The sequence below is a fragment of the Pinus tabuliformis genome, chromosome 7 (genome assembly GCF_031772625.1).
Source record: "Pinus tabuliformis cultivar Carrire ecotype Pingquan chromosome 7, CPIR1, whole genome shotgun sequence".
NCBI classification, from domain to species: Eukaryota; Viridiplantae; Streptophyta; class Pinopsida; order Pinales; family Pinaceae; genus Pinus; species Pinus tabuliformis.
Window position 1 is genome coordinate 1,802,440,784 of NC_142293.1, and position 23,822 is coordinate 1,802,464,605.

General features: G+C 39.0%; 1 protein-coding gene across 1 annotated transcript in view; it reads left to right on the forward strand.

Moving 5' to 3' along the window:
- The window catches only part of LOC149255558 (protein FMP32, mitochondrial-like), a 171,314-nt gene that overhangs the window by 59,074 nt on the left and 88,418 nt on the right, over positions 1-23,822 (forward strand). Inside the window, exon 3 of the mRNA XM_089460518.1 lies at positions 15,847-15,906. Within this exon, the coding sequence (XP_089316644.1) occupies positions 15,847-15,906 (60 nt within the window). The remainder of the gene's footprint in view (positions 1-15,846; positions 15,907-23,822) is intronic.

The window sequence follows — 23,822 nt, forward strand, 5'->3', positions numbered from 1 at the left end:
GCCCTTGCAATCCCTGATCCCTGCTCCTATTTTCTTGCGCACTAGCAGCCCCTATTTCCTTGCGCAAATCCTCCTATTTCCTAGCGCAAACCTTGGCTCCTATTTTATAGTGCAAGTTCCCTATTTCCTTGCATACATGTGGTGTCCTATTTCTTAGGGCACAAGCTCCTCAAATCTTCGCACATACACAAAGAGCTGATCTCACAAAATTCTTCGATCTTGTGCCTTCGTCCTCCTCTTTATAGACCCAGTTCGAGCATGCAAGTAGGCCTAGCTCAATTTAGAAGCTCGAGTTCTGATTGTGATTTAATAGAGTAGTACTCATCCTTTCTCCAATCATCACTTGGAATTTTAACTTGTTCTCTCTCCAATCAAGACTGAAGACAATCTCATTCTAACTGAACATGTAATTGCCACCTCTTTTTGTAGTTAAATTGAAGAATACTCCACGTAATTGAAGCTCTAACTTTATGCATGCAATCTTGATGACTATTCCAGTAAACTGGAAATAAACTCATCATAATTGAAGTCTATCTCATGAACTCGTGCTCATGCTGAGGGAAAGACAAATCGAGGTCTTCATTGGCTAAGACACAAGCCAACAAACCTTTAGTTGTTACATTTTCAACACTGCCTCATAGCGAGGAAGGGAATTTGTACAACTCCCAACTTATCTTTGAAATAGACGAAACTACCTCTTGCCAATGCCTTGGTCAAGATGTTTGCTGTTTGCTCCTTTGTTGGAATGTATAGTAGCTTTGGTATCCCTTTTTGTGCACAATCCTTGAGATGATGATACCTGATCTCGATATGCTTGGAGCGATCATGAAACACTTGATTCTCAGAGAGCTTAATGCAACTCTGACTGTCACAGTGTATCACTATGGGCTCCATCCTCTGCTTGAAAAGTCCCACAAGCAACTTACTCATGCAGATCTCTTCACACATTGCCAAATTGGCAACGATCTACTTGGCCTCTGCTACACTAAGTGCAATTGATCTCTACTTGTTAAACCAGGGTACAACTGCTGACCCAATGCTGAAGATGCAACTTGAAGTACTCTTTCGATTTGTGGAGCTCCCTACCCAATCTGCATCTATGAAGCCATCCAACCTCACTCCATCAACCTGTCTATACCATAACCCATAATATGTTGTGCGTCTGAGATATCTCAAAACATGCTTCGCAACAACCCAGTGAACTCTAGTAGGATCCATCATGAACTGGCTCAACTGGTTCACTGCAAAACAAATATTAGATCGCGTGTTGACTAAGTACATCAACGACTCCATGAGCTTCCTGTATAATGTAGCATGTACTCGCTTTGATCTGCTAGCATCCACCTTCCTCTTGTTTGTGACTAGAGGTGCGATCATGGGCTTGCAATCTTGCATATGAAACCTCTTGAGGATCTTTATAGTGTACTTCCCTTGCCCCAAGAAGATTTCTCCATCACCCTGCCATACCTCTAGCACAAGGAAATAATGCATAAGCCCTATGTACTTCATCTCAAGCTCTCTTGCAAGATCTACCTTGAAATCTTGAATCAAGTTGTTTGCTCCAGTCGGGATAAGATCATCAACATAGAACACTAAAATGAGCAGAAGCCCTCCAACTGTGATGTAGTATAGGTTGGCATCCGCCTCACTCATAGTGAAGCCTAATCCTTGAAGGTAGCTATCAATGCAAGTGTACCATGCTTTCAATGCCTGTTTAAGCCCATATAGAGTCTCTTCTGCAAATAGACATGAGTGTCTTTGTTGGAAGTCTCAAACCCCTCTGGCTTCTCCATATAAATCTCCTCCTTGACCACCCCGTTGAGGAATGTTGTCTTCACACCCATCTGGTGGATCTTCCATCCCATCTGAGTTGCAAGTGCCAGAATCATCTTGATGGATGAATATTGTGCCACTGGAGCGAATGTCACATCATTGTGGATGCCCTCAAACTGTGGGAAGCCCTTGGCCCCAAACTTGGCCTTGTCCTTCTCCACAATCCCATTTGCTCCATACTTCACCTTGTACACCCTTTTCGCCTGAGATGTCTCATTGTAACCACAAAAATTCCCTTTTCAGCTGTGGGCTCCAGCTTCTTCTTGCTCTCTTGGGACACATGGCAGTAAACTTTTGTGCCAAAGATTTGGCAGTGAGAAACATCAAGCTTCCTACTTGTGAAAGCCTCCTCTGGTGTAACTCGTCCAAGCACCTTGTGTGGACTCCTGTTCTGCAGAAATGCTGCAGTGTTGCATGCCTCTACCCACAAGAACATATGCAGTCCCTAGTCATGCAACATGGCCTTAGCCGCTCCAACTATGTTGCAGTTCTTCCTCTCAGCCACCCCATTCTGCTGAGGATTATGGGATGCTGTAAGCTCTCTCCTAATGCCCGTAGTCCTTGGAATGCCATCGTGCTATCTAGACACTGATCTTTAAAACTCTAGCGCAAGCCTCCTGCTTAAACTGCGCTCTTCACTTACTGAACAATTCGTTGCTGGTCTTTATGTTGAACTTGGCTCTGATACCATGATAATTTTCTCGAAACTCTGTAACTACTTAGATGAATTACTAAAAACAAGACAACTGAAAACTGAAACCAAATTTACTTTCACGAAGATACAAAGTTTCTTAACGATCTATAAGCAACGGAAAAACACCAGAGATAAAAACACATGCTCACAAATTGACACACTCGTTTACCTAGGAAACCCAAAAGAGAAAACCTGCTTCCTTTGTTGTGGTATTTTATTGATTGTTCTTGAGCAATTGGATCTATTACAATTCATGTTGCCTTTTGCAGCTAGCAATTTGTCTTTGAGAACACACTTGTTATCTTGCTGAATGGCCTTGTCTTGCTCTTGTAATCCCTAATCCTTGCTCCTATTTCCTTGCGCAATAGCAATGCCTCTTTTCCTTGCGAAAATCCTCCTATTTCCTAGCCTCCTATTTCCTAGCCTCCTATTTCCTAGCACAAATCCTGGCTCCTAAGCACAAGTCCCCTATTTCCTTGCGCACTTGTGACCTCCTATTTCTTAGGGCACAAGCTCCTCAAATATGTCCACACACACAAAGAATCGATCTCACAAAATTGTTTGATCTTGTGCCTTCGTAATCCTCTTTATAGACCCAATTTGAGCATGCAAGTAGGCCTAGCTCAATTTAGAAGCTCGAGTTTTGATTGTGAGTTAACTGAGAGTATTACTCGTCCTTTCTCCAATCATCACCTGGAGTCTTAACTCGTTCTCTCTTCAATCAAGACTGAAGGCTAACTCGTTCTAACTGAACTTGTAACTGCGGTCTGTTCTGTAGTTAAACAGACTCCACGTAGCTGAAGCTCCAATGCTACACATGCAATCCTGATGATTATTCCAGTAGACTAGAACTAAACTCATCGTAACTGAAGTCTATCTCATGTCCTCATGCTCACGTTGAGACAAAGACAAATCGATGTCTTCACTAGCTAAGGCACAAGCGAGAAGACCTTCACTTGCGACATTTTCAACAATAGGAATGTATTGAAGTCTGATTTTGCCCCTCTAAACACAATATATGATATGGTGGTACCAGATCTCGATGTGCTTGGAGCGGTAATGGAACATTAGATTGTTAGAGAGCTTAATGCAACTCTGATTGTCATAGTGTATGACTGTAGGCTCCATGCTCTGACTGAAATGCCCAACAATTAGCTTCCTCAACTAGATGGCTTCACACACTGCCAAGCTGGCAGACATGTATTCAACTTCTGCTGAGCTTAGTGCCACTTATCTTTGCTTCTTGCTGAACCAGGAAATCGTTGTTGACCCAACACTGAAGGTGCAACTTGAAGTATTGTTCTTGTTTGTGGAACCCCCTGCCCAATCTTCTTATGAGAAGCCTTCCAACTTCACTCCATCAACCTATCTGTACAATAACCCATAATCGACTGTGCCTCTGAGGTACTTGAGGATATGTTTGGTAGTAACCCAATGTACTCTAGTAGGTTCAACCATGAATTGGCTTAACTGGTTTACTACATAGCAAATGTCAGGTCGCATGTTCACAAGATACATCAACAACCCAATCTATTGTCTATAAAGTGTGGCATCAACTAGCTTTGCTCAGCAAGTCTCCACCTTGCTCCAGTTTGTCACCAAAGGCATGGCCATGGGCCTGCAATCTTGCATGTTGAACCTCTTGAGAATCTCTAGAGCGTACTTGCCCTGTCCCAAGAAAATCTGTCTATCACCCTACCAAACCTCCAACCCAAGGAAATAATGCATGAAGCATATATCCTTCAGGTCAAACTCGGCTGCAAGATCCTTCTTGCAGTCACTGATGAGCTTCTCGTCCCTTGTCAGTATGAGATCATCTATGTACAACATAAGAATGAGAGGCTACCCCCAAACCATAGTGTAATATAGGTTAGGGCCAACTCCACTCTTAGTGAAGCCCAGTCCTCGAAGATCATTGTCAATGCGAGAGTACAATGCTCGTGAGGTTTGCTTGAGCCCATATAGGGCCCTCTTGAGCCTGCATAGATTTGTCTCCCTGCTATGTGTTTCAAACTCCTCTGATTGCTCAATGTAAATCTCTTCCTCAACCACACTGTTAAGGAAGGCAGTCTTCACGCCCATTTGGTGGATTTTCCACCCCATCTACATTGCTAGTGCCAATATGGTCCTAATGGACAAATAACGAGCCATGGGTGAAAAAGTGTCGTCGTAGTTAATTCCCTCCAACTTAGAGAACCCTTTGGCTATGAATCTAGCCCTGTACTTCTCCACTCTCCTGTCAGCTCCATGCTTGATCTTCTAGACCCATCGAGATCCAATCACAGATCTGCCCTCTGGCCTTGGCACAATCTCCCAGACATTGTTTTGCATGATGGAAGAGTACTCTTCCACCATAGCATCACACCAAACCTGCTGAGAGGTTGCCTCCTTGTAACTAGAAGGATATGAGTCTAAGGATTTAATCATCAATGCCATATAACCTGTGTCTCTCTGTCGCTGTTTGTGTTGCCTGAATGTAAAGCGGGGTGCCCCAACCTTGTCCTAAGCCTCTCGTATAAGTTTATCAACCCACCTCGACTTTCTTCTGCTTGTGCTAAGTGTCACTATTGGAGTGGACCTTGCTCGCTTCTCTCTCTCATCGTGCTCCTGCACTATCTCCTCAACTAACTGTTGTAAAGCTCTGTGACGTGGCCTGAGGGGCTCTTGCACTCCACCTGTGCTGTAGGCTGCTCTCCTCCTCAAATTTGACATCACGCCTAATAATTGTCTTCCTCAGTGCTGGTACGTACACCTTGTATGCCTTGGATGTCTCAATGTAGCCCACAAAAATGCCCTTTTTTGCTGTAGGCTCCAACTTCGTTCGGTTCTCTGAAGGCACGTAGCAGTAAACCAAACTACCCAAAATTTGAAAGTGAGAAATACTCAACTTATTATTGCTGAATGCCTCCTTTGTTGTAACTCGTCCAAGCACCTTATGTGGACTCCTATCCTGCAGAAAGACTACAATGTTGCATGTCTCTGCCTAGAGAAATAATGGCAGACCCTGGTCATGCAACATTGCCTTGGCGCTCCAACAATACTCTTGTCCCTGTGCTCTACCACCTCGTTCTGCTAAGGGTTATAGGGTGTGGTGAGTTCCCTCTAGATACCCTCCTTGGCACACAAATCCTTGAAGACATTGGAGCTGTAATCCCCATGGTTATTTGATCTCAACACTTTGACCTTCTTTCTTGTCTGGTTCTCCACCAATGCTTTGAACTTTAGGAACTTCGAAAACACCTTGTCTTTCTTCTTCATGAAGAAGATCCACGTCTTCCTCGAATGGTCATTAATGAAGGTGACATAGTACTTGTATCCCATGAGGGATGGAGAAGAGAATGGACCAAAAACGTCCGAATGAACCAAGTCCAAGATGCCCTTGACTCGATTTTCATTTTTGGGAAAGGATGTATTGGCATACTTACCAAGTGTACAACCCTTGCACATGTCATGCTGGTCTGTGTTGCGTCTTGGCAACCTTGTGGGTATCTCCTTGAGGATTTTCGGTGCTCCATGATGTAAATGGGCCATACGCCTGTGTCATAGCTCCCAAAGATCTCGGCCCTTGCTCATGGCCCTATTTCCAGTCAAGGCCGCAACTGTCTCAAATTGTAGCCTATAAAGGTTCTTCAACCTCACTTGAATTTGCTTCACTGCTCCAGAATTTAAGGGCTTGAGGAAGGCCTTTCCTCTGCTGAAGATAAGGACAAGGGTTGAAACTGAAACATGGCTCTTCTTAAGACTTGGAATGTAGAGGACATCCTTGAGATGAAGAGGGTTACCAAATTCCTTGTCAAACTTGACAATACCCACATCCTTGGTCAACAAAGTACATGTGATCATCTCCTCATTAAATATGAAATTGCATGTCCTTCTCTGTCAACTGGCTGAAATATTCCTTGTTCCCAATCATATGGCTGGATGTTCCACTATCAATGTACCATGTTTTGTTGGCTATTGAGCTTACCAAGCAAGCTATGAGCGAGAACTCCTCAAATTTGGCGCTTAACTCATCCACCTCTGCAGATGCTGCCACTTGGTCCTTCTTGGACCCTTTCTTCCTCTAAGGACACTTGGTGGCGTAGTGGCCAAACTAATGGCACTGGAAGCATTTTATCTTGTTGAGATCCTTCTTTTCTTTCTTGCCTTTGGAGCTCGACTCAGACCCTCTTGCACTCTTCTTGCCTTTGGCCTTGCCCCCTTTGTCAGCGACGAAAAATTTCTCCTCGTCCTCATGCTTAACATCAACTCCAGATCTAACTCGCCTCCGAATATCCTCTTGGACACAGTCACCCCACAACCCATCCCAGTCAGGAATCTTTTCTTTGCCACTTATTGCGTCCTAGATGTTATCCAACGATTTGTGAAGTCCTAATAGTGTAAGTCTCACCATGTCTATTTCAGGTATTGTCTCCCCCACACTAACCAACTCGTCCTTCACTTGGGTGAATATGGTGAGATAAGAGGTTATGGGCTCAAACTTACCCATCCAGATATTTCTGAGTTTGTCCTTGAGCACAGGTTTTCTAGCCTTAATTGAGCCCTGATATAAGTTCAAAGTGGCTGTCCACATTTCTTTGGCAGTCTTCTTGCTAGAAAGATGTGGTACAATGTGGCCTTTGACTCCTTCAAGGATAATCCTCCTTGCTATGGCATTGTTCTTGTTACGCTGAGCCAACTATTGAGGGTCAATTGGTGTGGTTGGTGGGTTCTGCACAAACTCCATCACAACCTGCTCCTCCAGCACCACAATAATCCTCTCCTTCCATGAGCAGAGATTTGCTGCTCATCCAAACTATGCTCTAGTCGCAAACCCTGTTTAGACATTTTGTTGTTTGAATTCTTCAGAAACCCTAGTGCGCTTTTTTGACTAGAAAATCTGTGCTTTGTGGATAAAAATCCTAGGTCGCATTGCTAAAAATGTTAGCGCAACCTTCAATTGTATTGTGCCCCTCCTTTGCGCCTTAAACCTATTCCTAGGTTCAAACAAGGGTGCTAGTCTTTAGTCATATACGTGACTTTGATACCATGTTAGATTTCTTTAAAACTCAACTGCTAATTTGTGAACTATGCGAAGTAAAGAGCTGAAGATTGAACTTTAACATCAATCCACAAATACGTTGAGTTTTCTAAATAGCATGCATTGGAAAATAAGGAACAAATGAAGACAAACACACCATAAAACAATACATAACACATTTTACCCAGGAAACCCCAACTGGGGAAAGCTTGCAACTGTGTGTTCTCTTTATTTTTCTTCAGCAACAATAAATTCCAAAAATTACATGGAGAGGGAAAAGACTTACCTTCACTCAGAAACTACCAACACACTTCTACACATCAATTAGATGTAGTCTACCCCACTTGGCCTCCTTCTATGCAACATGAGTTTTGTACAACCTTGAATGACCTTCCTCGCAGTTGCTATGCGTAAGCACACACACATTGCTGCTGGAAGCATGATTTTGGAAGTTGTGATGGTTGTACGACCTCCGTTCTCTTGTTGGTCTACGCTTTGTGGAAAACCCTAGTGTTGGAATTCACTATGCTCTATTGCTGAAGAGAGTACACATCGATTTGATGCATAATGACCAAGTCTGCGCCCTTTTTGCCTCTAGAAATTGACCTAGGCCCGCAAGTCCCATGAAGGGCTGAGATTAAGTCTCCTGAACAATTGAGATTGCTACAATTCTTGATTAAAAATTTAAATTTTCCGAAGTCAAGGAATAATAAAAAAAGTAAATTTGCACCTTGGTCACACTTGTGTGTCCCTTTGCCAAATTTAGCGCACTTGCTAAATTTAGCGGACCTGCTAAATTTAGTTGAACCCTTCCTCCTCTTAACTCCATTTAAAAACTCGTGTCCCGTGAACTAGTAATTTGATGATGAATACAAATACCTCCATAAATAACTTTGTCTCACCCTCACACACGACCCATCTTCTTCCTTTCACTTTCACAAAACATACCATAACCTCCTTCCTCGTAAAAAATGAGCATTTCTCTCCTGGAAGAGATGAGAACTTTGTAGTATCCTTTGCCACTCCTTGAAAGCCATTGGCCGCCCTTTTTGCTCAATCCCATACCATTTCATCTACTATTGACCACCATACCATGTTCTCCCATGCCACCTCCCCTTATGATATTCTTGGGCAACCTCCCACTCACATCTCCTCCTCCTCCCCTGGTTACCACCTTTTCTCTTAGTGGTACATTAGGAGAGCATTCAGAGCTATATGTACTAATAAATTAGCTAATGAGGAAGGGGTCCAGGTTGAATTTCTTAAGCATGACGTCTAGTCCCTTGATTCCATTATTGTTGATTTATTTAATTATGTTGTATGCTCAGGCTTACCACCCTCTTGGACCAATCACATTATTCATCCAATCCACAAATTAGGGAGTAGTTCTGATAGAGACAACTACTAGATTATCATGGTGGGTCATACCTTTTCCAAGCTTTACACTACAATCCTACCCCAATTGCTTTATGAGGAGCTGTCGTCTCAAGGTTGGAGGACATGCAAGTTTCTGCCCCAACTACCAAACAATTGATCCCATCTCCACACTTTGAGCCATTATTGAGGAGGCTTGTCATCACTCTTTGAAGGTTTACAATTTCTTTGTAGAATTTTGGAAAACATTTGACATGATATTGAGGGAGGTATTATTCCATAGACTTTATGACATTGGCATATCTGAGAACTTGTTAGCAGCTATCATGAGATCATAGAAGTCAGTGTTGGGACACCTTAGGATGGCACATGGACTTTTTGACTTCATCCAGAGTACCATCAGGGTAAAACAGGGGTGCCCCCTCTCACTGACCCTCTTTGTGATCTATATTGATGAGTCAGTGTTTTGTCCATTGGTATACCGAAGAGGGGCATGGCTGTCTTTTACATCAGGTGTTGATTTCCTTGCTCCTATTTGTCGATGACTTGGCCTTGTTGGCCTCTACTTCAAGGGCTTATAGAGACAAATCGATGCACTGGCTAGTTTTTGTGATCACTGATAACTGACGGTTAACCTGGGTAAAACCAATGTTTTGATCTTTAATGCATCGAATAACTCTCTTACAGACTTACATTTTTACTACTGAGGGAAAGAGACTGAGATCACCATGTCTTACGCTTGGGAGTCCAGTTCATGAGACCTTGCTTTGGTTTGTGGCAAGCCCTCTAGCCTTGGATCACTAAAGGGTATGGTTCCTCGACCCACATCGAGAGACAATACTTCTAGGGGTAGTTTCAAGACATGTGGACTAAACTCTACCTCATGGAGGCAATTATTAGACCCATGGTTATTTATGGCTTCGAGATCTAGGGACCAAGCTTGTTGCAGACAGATTAGAATAGGATAGAGAGAGTACAAACCTTGCTTCTCATGCACATCATTAGATGTAAGTTGATGGTTCCACAACCCATCATCTAGGTAGGGTTTGGTATCCACCTTTTCAGCCATGAGGTCATTTTTTGTTTGGTTTCTTTCCTTCATAGAGTTTGATTCTTAGGCAGTCTACCATTGAGAGTGAGAGGCATCCCCACCTTTCACTTTGTTTCGTAGAAGGTGCTCGCTTTAGATCCTCTCTCAAGTTGGGCATAAGGTTGGTTCTCAAAGGCGTCTCAGCTTCTCTAGTTGATTATTCTTTCTTTAGAGTGCCTTCCGTCGTTTAGATTCTCCCTTGATGTGCTGAGCCATCTCTTGTCAATTAGACAAGTACTGAACCAGGCCATTAGAGAGGACATCTACAGATTGTATGCTCAGGTCACCTTGACCTCACCTTTGACGAGCCTGGGCTTGAAGATGTCCTCCTACCTAGAGCATGTTTTGCAGCTGCGAGATGGCATTGTCGTCTGCCCCCCGTATATGTGCAGAGATTGGATGCACTTGTTCAGGATCCCTTTGGGACAGCTTTGAGTTGGATCCTATAAACTTTGGATAGAGACAGATCACCATATACCATGATTTGATAGGATTTGCCAAGTGTGTCACCTTCAAGATTTGAAGATAGAGATGTCGGTGTCCTCTAGAGTTTATACTATGAGATTAGAGGATGCTATCATTGCCTCTATAGGGACTTGGGGGGCTCCCTCTCTACTTTATTTTGATGCTAGGACCAGAGATGTTTAGCCCTCTTTATCAGGGAGATCTTCTGCCATAGATCTCAGCTCCTGCATGCCATGCCTCAACTTGGGATGACTAGACCAATCACCTCATACTTCCCTGTTGATCCATTAGATCAGAGCAACAAATGATATGTAGAGTTCTAGAGTGCAATAGACAACATAATGGTGAGACCCCGACTTTCTCCCCAGGCTCCCCCTTTAGGAGGCCAGCGAATATCAACGAGACCGGCTCGACGATATTGGTCCTTACATCAGGTGTTATGAATAAATATATAGGAAATAATGTAAAATAATGTAAATGATAATAACCATAAATAATTATTAGTCAATTAGTAATTAGGTTGAAGAGTCATGTCTAAATGAGACATGACTCTCCATGAAGAGACACCTGCTTGATATATAAGCAAGCCTCTCATTCTCATTGTATAATCATTCTTATTCAGACATTTAATATATAATATTTGTATCCTCATGGATATCTTTATATTCCAAGTCTTTTGGAGTAATTAATTTGTAGAAGGAACTTTGTTCGTTTCATTTGGTATCAGAGCCACGTTTGATTCCGACTTTTGGCCATCGAACTCCATCAATATTGTTGCCGTCAAAGATTCAAGCGTCTCACCACGAAGTAGGAGTTTCTCCTCTTTGCGAGTTCAACATCAGGTCTTTGGCCGTTGAATATTTTTTTTATAAAAAAAAGGGATTAAAAAAAGAGGGAAAGCAACAACAATACATATATATGAAGTCAAAAAATAAATAAATTGTGATATAAAAAAAGGAAAAGAAAAGTAAAGTTATATATAGAGAATTTATTTATATAAATATAAAAAAAGGAGAAAAGAAAATAAAAAAAATATATTTAAAAAAAGAACGGCTTACCTTTTGTCCATAGCTGCAATTGTATACCACCAACCCCTATTGCTTGCACCAGCTGCCTAGTCCATCGTCTCCCCAAGCTATCACTGATACACCGTTGCCTAAACAACCCTCTCAACCGCATCCGTTGTTCCTCCACACACATCCCTGTTGCGTCCACCACTCCACACACAACGTTCCTCCACACGCATCCCCGCCGCATCCACCACTCCACAAACAACGTTCTTCCTGTTCCTCCACACCACTCCGCCCTGTCGTGCTCTAGATGCTGTGTCTACACCACACCACCTCCCTCTGGGTCCACACCACATCTGCGGTTATGTACGCTGCATGCTATCTGGGTCAAAGGAATGACTGCGGTTCTGTATCTGCTACTGTGTGGAGTATTTACTGTCAAACAACCATACATTGTAACGTTTAAGGATTAACTAATCCTACGGTGGGTTGAATTTAGTTAAAGTCAACCATTCATTAATCATTCATACGGTGGTAGATTTAGTTATATATATATGTATTAAAAAGGAAGTTTATAAAAAAAAGGTTCAAGTCATTAAAATTTTTGCGAGAATCAATGTTGCGGGTATATATATTTTAGATAAAGTTGATAAAAGGAGTATTTAAAAAAAGTTAAAAAAAGGTGAAGAAAAAAAAGGAGATTAAAAAAAAAACAAATTATTATTATAAAAAAAAGTCTCAATCAAAAAAGTAAAAGATAAAATTGGGATACAAGGTATAATCCCAATGTATCTAGAAGTATAACAAGCTAAGTCAATAGAAAAAAAATAAGAAAAAAAAATATGGAATCTCTAAGTAATGAACACAAACAATCATTTGCAAGAGATATAGAACAATTAATGACAATACTTGAGTGACAACACGCTGATTTTAATGAGGAGAGAGAAAATGGAATCCATATTCCAAATTGAACGTCCATCATTGCTCCCACAAAAAGATGTAATCCAGTGTACCAAGAAAGTGCAGCTAAAAGATCAAGAGAATGGCAAAACAACGAAATTTCAGCAAAACAAGAAAGCATTAGAACACGAACATAAAAATCTTGTGGATATGCATTACAAAGAAGTAATGGAAAAGGATGAAGAAATCTCTCGTCTCAAGGACCATGTCGAAAAATTACTGGTGCAAGTGAAGAAGACTAAGGTCACAAAGAAAGAATTCAAGAAGCACTTATCAGAACAAGAAGAGGAAACCTTGCATTTAAAGAACCTTAATAAAAATTTATTAGAACAAATCAGAGATCTAAAAGATGAAAAGCTTAAAATTCAAAACACTGAAAATAAGGTTGATAAATCATAAATCAAAGAACTTTTACGTCTGAGAAACCATAATCAAAGTCTACTCACTCAAATTAAGAAACTTAAGGATGATAAGAAAGCATTAAAAAACAAGTTAGAACAATTCACTCAAGAAGAAGTGTCAAAATCTCCAGTCGTAACAGTCCAAGTTGAAAATAAGGGAACGAATACCAATCCAGTGAATATGACAACTCAAGAAGACAAGTCAGTTGAAGAAACGACACACTTAGATGTTGCAGTTCAGACAATGAACATCCCAAGTGAATTTCCATAACCAACTCAACAACATCTTCGCCAGAAAAAAATATAAAAATTGCCACATGCCCAATAAGCGAAAGGCAAACTGAAAAAGTTTCATATCAACATCCGAATCACGAGAGTAGACAACTCAACCATGCTACATATTGGGATCACCCAGAATAGAAACAACACACTGAAGTTCCAGAGAATAGTGATTTACCCTCAATCCAACCCTATGATGACAAGTCGTTACAAAATTCCAGTGATTACAATATTACACAGAAGATTAATCTGGGATGGTCTGATCCCTTTTCAGTGTGACAGTTTTGTTTGTCACTTAGAAAATCATATCAACATGTATCGACAAAGATGAGAGTTTTGAGACAGAAAGATATTCGAAGCCGAAAAAGAAATCAAGCCTTTTTTAACAAGCTTTGGGGACAAAGCTTTCTGAGGAGCAAGGCAATGTTATGAATAAATATATAGGAAATAATGTAAAATAATGTAGATGATAATAACCATAAATAATTATTAGTTAATTAGTAATTAGGCGGAAGAGTCATGTCTAAATGAGACATGACTCTCCATGAAGAGACACCTGCTTGATATATAAGCAAGCCTCTCATTTTCATTGTATAATCATTCTTATTCAGACATTTAATATATAATATTTGTATCCTCATGGATATCTTTATATTCCAAGTCTTTTGGAGTAATTAATCTGTAGAAGGAATTTTGTTCGCTTCATCAGGGCACACGTTATCGGAGTGCGAGAGAGATCAACTCCAAAAGGACTTAGAGTAGAGTACCTCCCGTCCATCAGATTCCCTCCCAGTCCTAGAGGAGTAGCCATAGATCCATTCAGAGTTTCCTTCTCCGACCTCAGATGCTAGGGGCATCCCTTTCTCGTATATTCCTTGCTAGCTCATGCATCTGGGGCCTTGATGGTTCTAGAGGACTTAGACAAAGAGCCAATGTCCTTTTTGCTCCCTTCGCCCTTGGCCATTAGAGTTAGGTAATGTTGACATCATCGGCCCCATCTTTCTTACTCTATCTCTCTCATCAGGTTCTCGAGATGTCCAAAGTTGAACAAACTCACTCAGAATTTTGTAACACCATACCTTTGTCATGGTTTTATACATTTATACATGTATTCTGATGTTATACCTATGTAGGTTTCTTTCTTTATATTATTTTTGACATTTCTAGGAATTGCGTTTGCACTCCCACATTGTAGTCATACTGGTTGTACTCTTCAGTTCATTGACCTACTTTTGTGGTCATTTGTCAGTCATTAATATAAATATCTTTTCTCATCTTATGTTTACTGGTGTATCAAAGTGATATCAGATATGTTGCTATTATGTGGTCAAGCTAATGACATCTGCATAATGGCATCTTCTGTGTTCTCTCTTTGAGACTCGTGTGCCGAACTGTGACTTATGCTGCTGCCACGATTGCTGGTATGACGGCTGGAGCATTAATAAAGTAGTTCACCTCCAAAGTGGCAGCTCCCTTATGATTTGACTGCGGTTCACAATGGTTCTTCCTGTGGTGGCATGATATCCTTTGACAGCAGTGGTTGGCAGAAATTTGGTTGATCTATCTTGGAGACTGCATCATTGGTGGCTCGCTTCTATGGTTTCTCTCAAGACTCTGATAATCAATCAAATTCATTGACTGAAAACAAGACATAGGGCCTTCCTGTTCTGATACCATGTTGTTTTTCTTAGCACATAAAAACAGAGATATGAGGACTCACATAAAAGATATTATTTATTATTATGAAGTCATTTGATACAATGATATCGATCCCCTTTTATTTCATTTGCTAAATAACTATACTACCTGTATAACCTAACTACTATATTTTATAATATCTTGTTATGATTATAATAGTCACTTGTATAAAATATGACCTTATTACATCACACTCTTGACGGTGCTGTCCTTGAGATTTGGAGGGTCTCTCAACCTATCCCTGAAGCTTGTCCACCTGTCCAATGTCCCATCATCCCTAAATTTTCTGTAACATCGTTAAATTCTTTACTTTCACTGTATTTTTCGGGATGGTATATGTATGTCAAACAGCTCCCCTATGAGCCTGTGATTCTTTTCATTCCACCTTTTTAAAACCTCATAGCTTTCAGTGCCATAGTTCTTTTCTAAGATAAATGTAAAACCTGTTGATCTGATGTACTAGTTCTTCAATGACCTGGAAATAGAACAGTTGCTTCATTTTAGGCTTTTTAGCACCATTACTGAAGATGTAAGCAAAGGTGAAAATATTTCGAATATCGAAACTAAGCTCTGACACAAGTCACACAAATCTGCAGTGCTGACAGATAAAACTAATTTACGAATCTCTTCATGCTGGCTTGATTTTTCATGCATACATGTTTTTTTCTTGTGTAACTTAACATAAGTTTAAGCAGATTAACAGACATTTACAATGTAAAAGATACAATCAAAGATTGTTATGTGATTTCTTACAGCATAGTTAATAATTATCTCGGGAGAACTTAGTAAATATATCTATGTATTGACCTTTACCTCCGTGTAATTGTCTTGCCTTTGCAGGAAATCTTTAATTCAATTTTGATTTGCATTAATTGCTTGAGCTTTATATCTGATAGGTCCATTGCATATTCCAGTTACCTACTTGTGTATAGGTATATTTTGTTGCATCTATATCCTTTTTGTCTGTTTTATGACGTACTATGAATATAAGACAATGTCATAATTTGTGTGTTAATTCACAGAGTGAAATGCTCCATGAAGCTGCTTTATCAAAATTCAAGGGAGAAGTGAAGAGCTCTCAGGTATTTTCCAAATGCATATGTATTTCTTAAACTTGCTGCCAAATACTTTACATTATGTGCACGAGAATCCAGGTTCAGGTCAAGTGCTACCTTTTTGTACAATTTATTGTCATATGAATATTTGTGGGTCAGTAACTCATAATTATAAAACAGGTTCCACGTGCATAAGTTGATTGAAAGTTTGATGTTTTTTTTGTATTATGAAATTTACATGCAGATGCAGCCATAATTGCTATAATCTAGAGTGTCAAGATTGTTCCTAGACCTACAAATTGAAGTCATGCTATTCCTTTTCTGTTCCTATTTTGTCTATTTGCTATAGCTATTTTATATCAGGTATAATAGATAAATTTACTGGTTTGTGCCTTGTTAACAATCCTGCTTAATCATCCTGTAAAGTCTTTGAAGAAGAGGTTGAAGAGTATCTTAATGTGCTATCTAAGAAACTTAATTGTTTGTTTCTTGTTTAGGACAAACACTTATGTACTATATGTATGGGGTATAAGACTGGGAACCAAATGAGAATTAGATACGAAGATATATGTCAATATATAAATTTGAAAAATGTAAATGAATAAAATAAAAATAGGGTATAAGATGTTTTGAACATTACTAATTATAACTTTTTTGTTTTCATAAATTTAATAAAGCAATTCCTATGATTGTGTCAGTCTTCATGTGAATACTATTGTAATATGGGGTTATAAACTTAAATGGTTCACAAACATGCTAGTTCTTTCTTCTGTTTTCTGCATCCTATTGGAAGACTTACATAGACGAGCACCTCATGCACATGATGCATACACACTCAGATGTGAACCTAAGTCACTTGACACGAGGACACGGGACACAAAAATGAGTGTCCGACACATGACACAGTGATCCCCTAGAACATGACATGGAGGACATGTTATATATATTAAAACATATAAAATTATTAGTGAATTACACATAAAATATGAAATATATAAAACATTTACATGATGATGATACAAATTCAATCACACAACTAATGCATATAACCAAAATAGCATTGAGTGCAAATGCAATCCATCTCTGAACCAAAAATACATCAACAAAGAGGCCCTAAATAACTTGTATAGTTCAAAACAAATCATGCTACAACAAATAACTAGTACTCTATATCATCAAAATCATTGCCTATATTCGGATCCTCATCATCAATATCACCCTCTAAGCATTAAAATAAGATAGAAAAAGCTTAACATGTCAAATCGAGATACTATTTGAGTGATGGGTGCATTTCTAGCGTCATGATAGAGGAGTTTAACAATCAATGCCACCAACATCAAGGTACATAGAGGGTTTGTTCCTCTTAATTAAGGGCTTGTTGAATACCCTCATATATGACAATGGAAACGTTGTAATCCCCCCAATTCTGGAATTCTGAAAACTGTTAAGTCCGTTGGATTTTGAGTGAGATCTAAAATTCTACTTTTTCCATTTGAAATCCAATAAGGTTGAAACCACTCTTAAACAACCTGAGTCATTCCATTATAATGTTAAAAACTTAAATAAAATGATCACTTTTACTTTAAGAATATAACATTACCATTAATAACATTAGTGTAATGACCCATCTTTAATATAGAAGGCACAAGAATATTAGCATGCATAAGATGCATGCATATGATAGCTACATATGCATGCATATGATAGCTACATATGCATGTATCCCATGCACTACACTAGTATATATATTCTAAATTAACTATAAATGTTGAATATCATGACACTCTTTCAAATAGAAGTTACACCCTCACACACCCATCTCTAATATAGAGGGCACAAGAATATTAGCATGCATAAGATGCATGCATATGATAGCTACATATGCATGTATCCCATGCACCACACTAGTATATATATTCCAAATCAACTATAAATGTTGAATATCACGACACTCCTTCAAATAGAAGTTACACCCTCACCCATCACCACACATATTGCTTAATGCGTCATAATTAATGAGCAAATACCCTAAATAATTTCAATGATATAAATTTAAAAGTATAAAGTAAATATGGTTATAAAGAAATAAATGTAAAATTTAAGTAATTATAAATGTGGTTATATATTATATATCCCAGAATATTAATAAATAATACTAATAAATTATCAAAATGAAAAATTAAATCAAAATAAAGTACATATTATGAATCAAAGGCATTTATATAAAACGAACACCTTTAAACGAATATAATCACAGGTTGCAAAAGAGGGAAGGTGTCACCATGTAAGGGAGAGGCGGTGACTGCCAAGGAATGAAATACAGAGACAGAAGGGGAGCACGGAAAAAAAGGGAGTTAGTTTTGGGAAACAGAGGATTGTCTTGACCTTTGGAATATAGTGCAGGGAGGAGGAAATACAAAGAATCACGATGGAAAAGGAATCTAGTTTGAGGGATGAGCCTGGGGCTCGATTTTGAACTGAAAATTGGGAAATTTGAGTTGTTCTTGGAGTTTTGGGCATGGGGGCCAGTGGACTTCCATCTCAAAGTCCTCTGGATCTGGGAACCACAGAGGTTGATCCCAGATAGGCAGGGAGGAATTGGTTGGTTTGGTAACGTAAGCAAAAGACTCGGAGCAACGTGGATCGACACCGGACGGGAGAATCATGTACGCAATTGCATTTAATTTGATAGAATTTATAAGAAATTTGTTCATCTGGTTGAACCTTAACAACAGTCCATACAATTAGTAGGCCCTAGACAAATCCACTTCCCAACACTTGGAATCCCTTTTAACATTGCTTAATTGCCCTTATATACTGTGCAAGACCTTTGAGAGCTCCAAAACTATGATTGAATTGCTTGAGAATGAGGCAATAAATTGATTTCAGGATATCTTTTTCACAGGACTCATATCCATATTGTGGGACACTAGTAGGGCTCGTGTCTAATGACGCAGGGTTACCCCTGCTTTACCCACAGTATGCATATATCTATGCATATAGCTGTTTGTCCCAAGAATTTTAATTCTCTAAGGAGTCAAATCTTCAACCATCAATGGTTTGGGCCCCTTTATCTAACTGTTCGAAATGATTTATAGACTAACAAAGTCTAACCTTTAATCCATCCTTTCATTACTATCAGAACTTTAAAAGTCCTCATAACCTTCATTAAGGTTAATATCGGGACTCATTCACCCTTCTAAACCTTCATTAACTTTATGCCCACATGTATAATTCTCCCCACTCTTTAACATTGGTTATATATGACTTAAACCACCAACCCTTCATATCGCTTTAATTCTATTTATAATTCTTTTATAATAGAAATCACATAACCCATGCATAACATACCTTTCCACTTATTCCTTAGCCTTTGCACAGTTCTCGAGATGTCCCTTTATCGCTATCGATATCACTAATCGCTCCTCTGCGGGGTTTCGTTAACACATTCTCTATCGCATTTGATATGCGATAACGCAATATCAGATTCCAATATTATATAACTGTGCTTATAACCTTCTCGGGTCCGCTCCCTTCATCGCTTCATCGCTTCTATCGAAAGCGTTCATTGCGCTTTTGTAATAAAAACCCGAACAACAACCCTTTATCACAATACACAGGAATAGGTGGAAACCCGACCGAAAGCCAAGGCCGGATCTCAAATAGATTCCACCCGCATCTATAACTCTTTTGGGTCCGCCCTTTAATATATATTTTAAAACATTTAAAAGATTTTATTTATGTTTTTTTTTTTTTTTTTTTTTTATATGTGACTTCAAAATTCCTAAAAAAAATTAAATCAAAAAAGGATTTGCACTTTCACATTAAAATTTTTAATGTGGCCTATGGCCCATTAAAATTTCAATTTATTAATCCTTTTGATTTGTTTTACTTTTGTCGCATTAAAAATTTTAATCTCTTCATTTTACCACATTAAATTAATTGCCTAAGGGATAATTAAAATTCAAATTTAAAGCTCCTTGGTGTCATTGACGTTAAATGTAAAATTTTAATTTTTGTGGTATTGATTTCTCTATTGGAAAGTGCGATAAATGTTTTAAAAATTATATTGCCTACTGGAAAATGGTTAATTATTCTAGATCTGAGTTATTAATGAAAATTATTTTAAATTTAGAATATCCTGCATGTTAAAGTTTTGGGCGTTTACATTTAATCATCATGATTGTCACTTTTGTCACATTATAAATTGCTCTAGGTAACTTATTTTTATTTAGTCATTGGTTAATTGAATATAAAGGCACTGGTCTATAATCATTTCTGTCTTGTGGTTGTGTCTTGGTTGTATTAGTGTTTAATCTATCCATCTCAGTTAACCAAGATTCATTTACATTCGTCAAGTTGTCCATCTTTAGATCTCCTAGAGCCTATGTTCCACATGCTATTCTCATTCATTCACCTTAGGGACTACCCCCCTTGACTTGTCTAGGAGAGAGTCTAAATGGAGTGAGTAAGGATTAGAGTGACAACCCTTACTCTGAGCGTTGTCACGGTGCCTAGACACTTTGTGCGACAACATTTTTTGGCGCCATTGCCGATGATAGAGTGTTTTTGTCCTTGGTCCTCACAACATTTTTCTAATCATCTCATCTTTTCTGCCATTCATTAACCCGTCAAGTAGCACAACATTTTTTGGCACCGTTGCCGGGGATATTTTATTCTCGGCGTTTCAACGACATTTCCTCATCATTCTTCTCATTTCTCATCTCTCATTCGAGCCGGCAAAGCCAACACTTCTTGGCATTGCCACCAAGGACCTATTTATTGGACCTTGGCTTTACGACATTTCATCTCATTTTTCTGGCGTCATTTCGTCTCTTCATTTCTCACCATCCTAACTCTCGTCATCTCTCTCATCTAATCCTTTCATCTTCACTTTCTACACCTGGACATTTCGGTTGGTTTTTTGTTTGTGTGGCGACTCAACTTATTTATTAATTTAATCCCAGACGAGGAGCCCTCCCTGAATATCCATCTGCCTCCATCCACTAACTTTTCGGTTTCGCCTTTGGAAACTTTGTGAGAGATTTGAGAAGGAGAATGATGAAATAAGGCTTGTAATGTGCAGAAGGGAGTGAAAAATGTGGATCGGGAAAATGGGACCACACCACCAAAATCAGGGTTTTCCAAGTAGTGCCCTTCCTAAGGCCATAGGTCAATAGGGGAGATCCCACTGTAGAAATAGTTTGAAATTTGCAGCTGCTAATGAATTCAGATTGAAAACAATAAACACAAATTTCTTCTACTCAATTTGTGGAAAGGAAAACATACAATAGAAACACATGCAATCATTCAATCACAATGAACACATTATTTTTACTGGGGAACCCAATTGGGAAAAACCCTTCATTTGTTTTGTATTAAATCATATGAGAATACAAATCTATTACAATGACAACTTCAATCCTTGAACCTTACCCTGCATTGCAATATTGATCTCCTCTTGCTCTGCCTGCTTTGACCAACACTTAACCAAAATAGGCCTAAGCCTTCCTCCTATTTCCTTGTGCAATTCCCGAGGAAATTAACTCCTAAAAGATAGGAAATAGCCTATTTCCTTTCGCAAATCCAAGAGGAATAACGCACCTGCACCTGCTCCAATGCAAAACCTGTACACTCAACTAGTATATGATTGATAATTACAATGTGCCTTTTCCTCCACCTCAACTAGGCAATTCGAATTCCATGCATGACTAGGGATATTTGTAGTAAATTGACTAGTTAATTGAGAAATCAGTGAGTTAACAACAGTTACAAGTACTCAACTGAACTCCTACTGACCCTAGTCATGACTAGAGCTCAAATAATTGAGTTTCACTAACTATAACTCAACCAGATTTCTAGATATTAGCAATCAACTCATGCACAATTCTACTTCTTGCTTACAAACTCGAATTGTCTGACTTAACTAAGTGACTTGGCCATGTCACTCCTACTAGCTATAACTCAAGTCATCTTATTGATGTGGAAATTCGAATCTCTCCATTTGACTAAGGCACAAGTCAAATGACGCCTTTTCTTGCGACAATTTAACACCCACGTGGCTAGGATTGAGGGTTAACCCCACATTTAAGGTGAAAGAACAAAATTACGATTGAAACCCTTCTTCCAAGTTAACCAATAATTCATGCCCACACTGCCCAAGGAAAAACAAGCATAAGCACCTGATTGCACAATGAGAAATATATCTTTTGGGTTGGATTTCCCACCTTCAAATATGACTAATGCAGGGAGAAGAGATCAAATGACACAATGCATTGGATACACTAGTGGCTGTCAGGGGTTGCCTACTGCCAACTGAAGAGATATAGGAGAAAAAATTTATCCTATGGGTAACATCTAGCTCCAATTTGGACATGAGCTCTTTATGGAGTGCATGATCAATGTACTCGAATGGGGAGGTCATGAGAACACTAACAATCCTTTGGGACCGCAGAGTTGTATCTTTCACATTACAAACAATGTTGGAAGCATGTAAGTTGGGCGTACTTTTATTGCCCAGGTTTCATCAAATAATAAAACCATACAGGAAAGTAAGTTTGCTCTAAGATGCAATTCTAGTTTAAATGCACCTGTTCTAGCATGAGAACATGAGGTGATGATAATATCTATACAAAATCAGTATGCAATGGATCCTACTCTAACATGCACGCTAATTTAAGCAAGTGCTATGTATAGTCATATAGCTAATGTAACTAGCATATCATCAGATCAATATCAAATTTCCTACCCCTATGATCAATTATGATATATATTTGAAAGCAAACATGATGATCATGGTATTCATATACTAGGTCACAAGGGTGGGAGGTGGGAAAATAAAACGACCATGAATCATGCAAAGGGGCCATGGAAAAAGGGGAAGAACATGAATCAGGCCTGACCCATTGAGTCATTCCCTCATTCCTCAATATGGAGATATCAATGACCAAACTCAAATGCTCCTTCTGAAAAGTCTCTCTAGTGGTGCAATGCTTCATGGTGTCCTTAGGGACACAATAGGAGGAATGAGGGAATGGTTGGCATGGAGGATTACGACAACTAGGTTGTTCATTACAAGGATCATATTGAAAAGATGCAACCAACATAGGCTCATTGTTTACAAGACTAGGGTCCAAGGATGGCTAAAAAATATCAAAGATCATCTCTTCTTGATGACATGGAGTACTATAGTCAAGCCAAGGTTGCTATCAATTTCACCATTGGTATCATAAATTGGATCCTTGTAGAAGGAATGGCCATTGACATCCCATTTCCTTTTTTCTACATGCAGGAACTCGAACATGTCAACTTCTAGGAGATCAATGTGACCAACCTTTTCAAGGTTTTCAAGGAGTGCGTTATCATAGATAACATCCTTGAAAGGGACCGAATTTAAGGAGAAAATTTTGAGATGTCACCAAAGAGTTGGACTAGTGCCTTCCTTTAGGCATATGAAGTAAAGGGTGTGATAGATAAGCCAAAATTGTTGCTAAGGAGGCCGAAATTTGAAGCCCTAGGTATCAAAGTTCTAGCATTTACCCTCTCAATGATAAATAGAGTTTGATGGAGAGTTATATGAATTCCTCCACTAGGAACATTCATTACATGTTATACAATGAGTAACATATGCATTTCTCAACTAGATAGCTTTCAAAATTATTTTTCAGCAAATTAGGGCATAACCAAACATAATCTAGGAGCAACAATTCCATACGTCAAACAAATTCAAAATGATATTGTTCATCATTAGGCATTTACAAGATAACATGTATTATAGCCATCCATTCACCAAAGAAATAGCTCCAAAGACAATCCAAAATGGTTTCCAAACATTAAAATGAATTCCAAGAATTTCCCATAGCCAAGAAGGAACAAGTACAAATTCTCATTTGAGGTCCGAATTTTCCAAGTGATGATGATGAGAGAGTGAAATGATCTCTCTA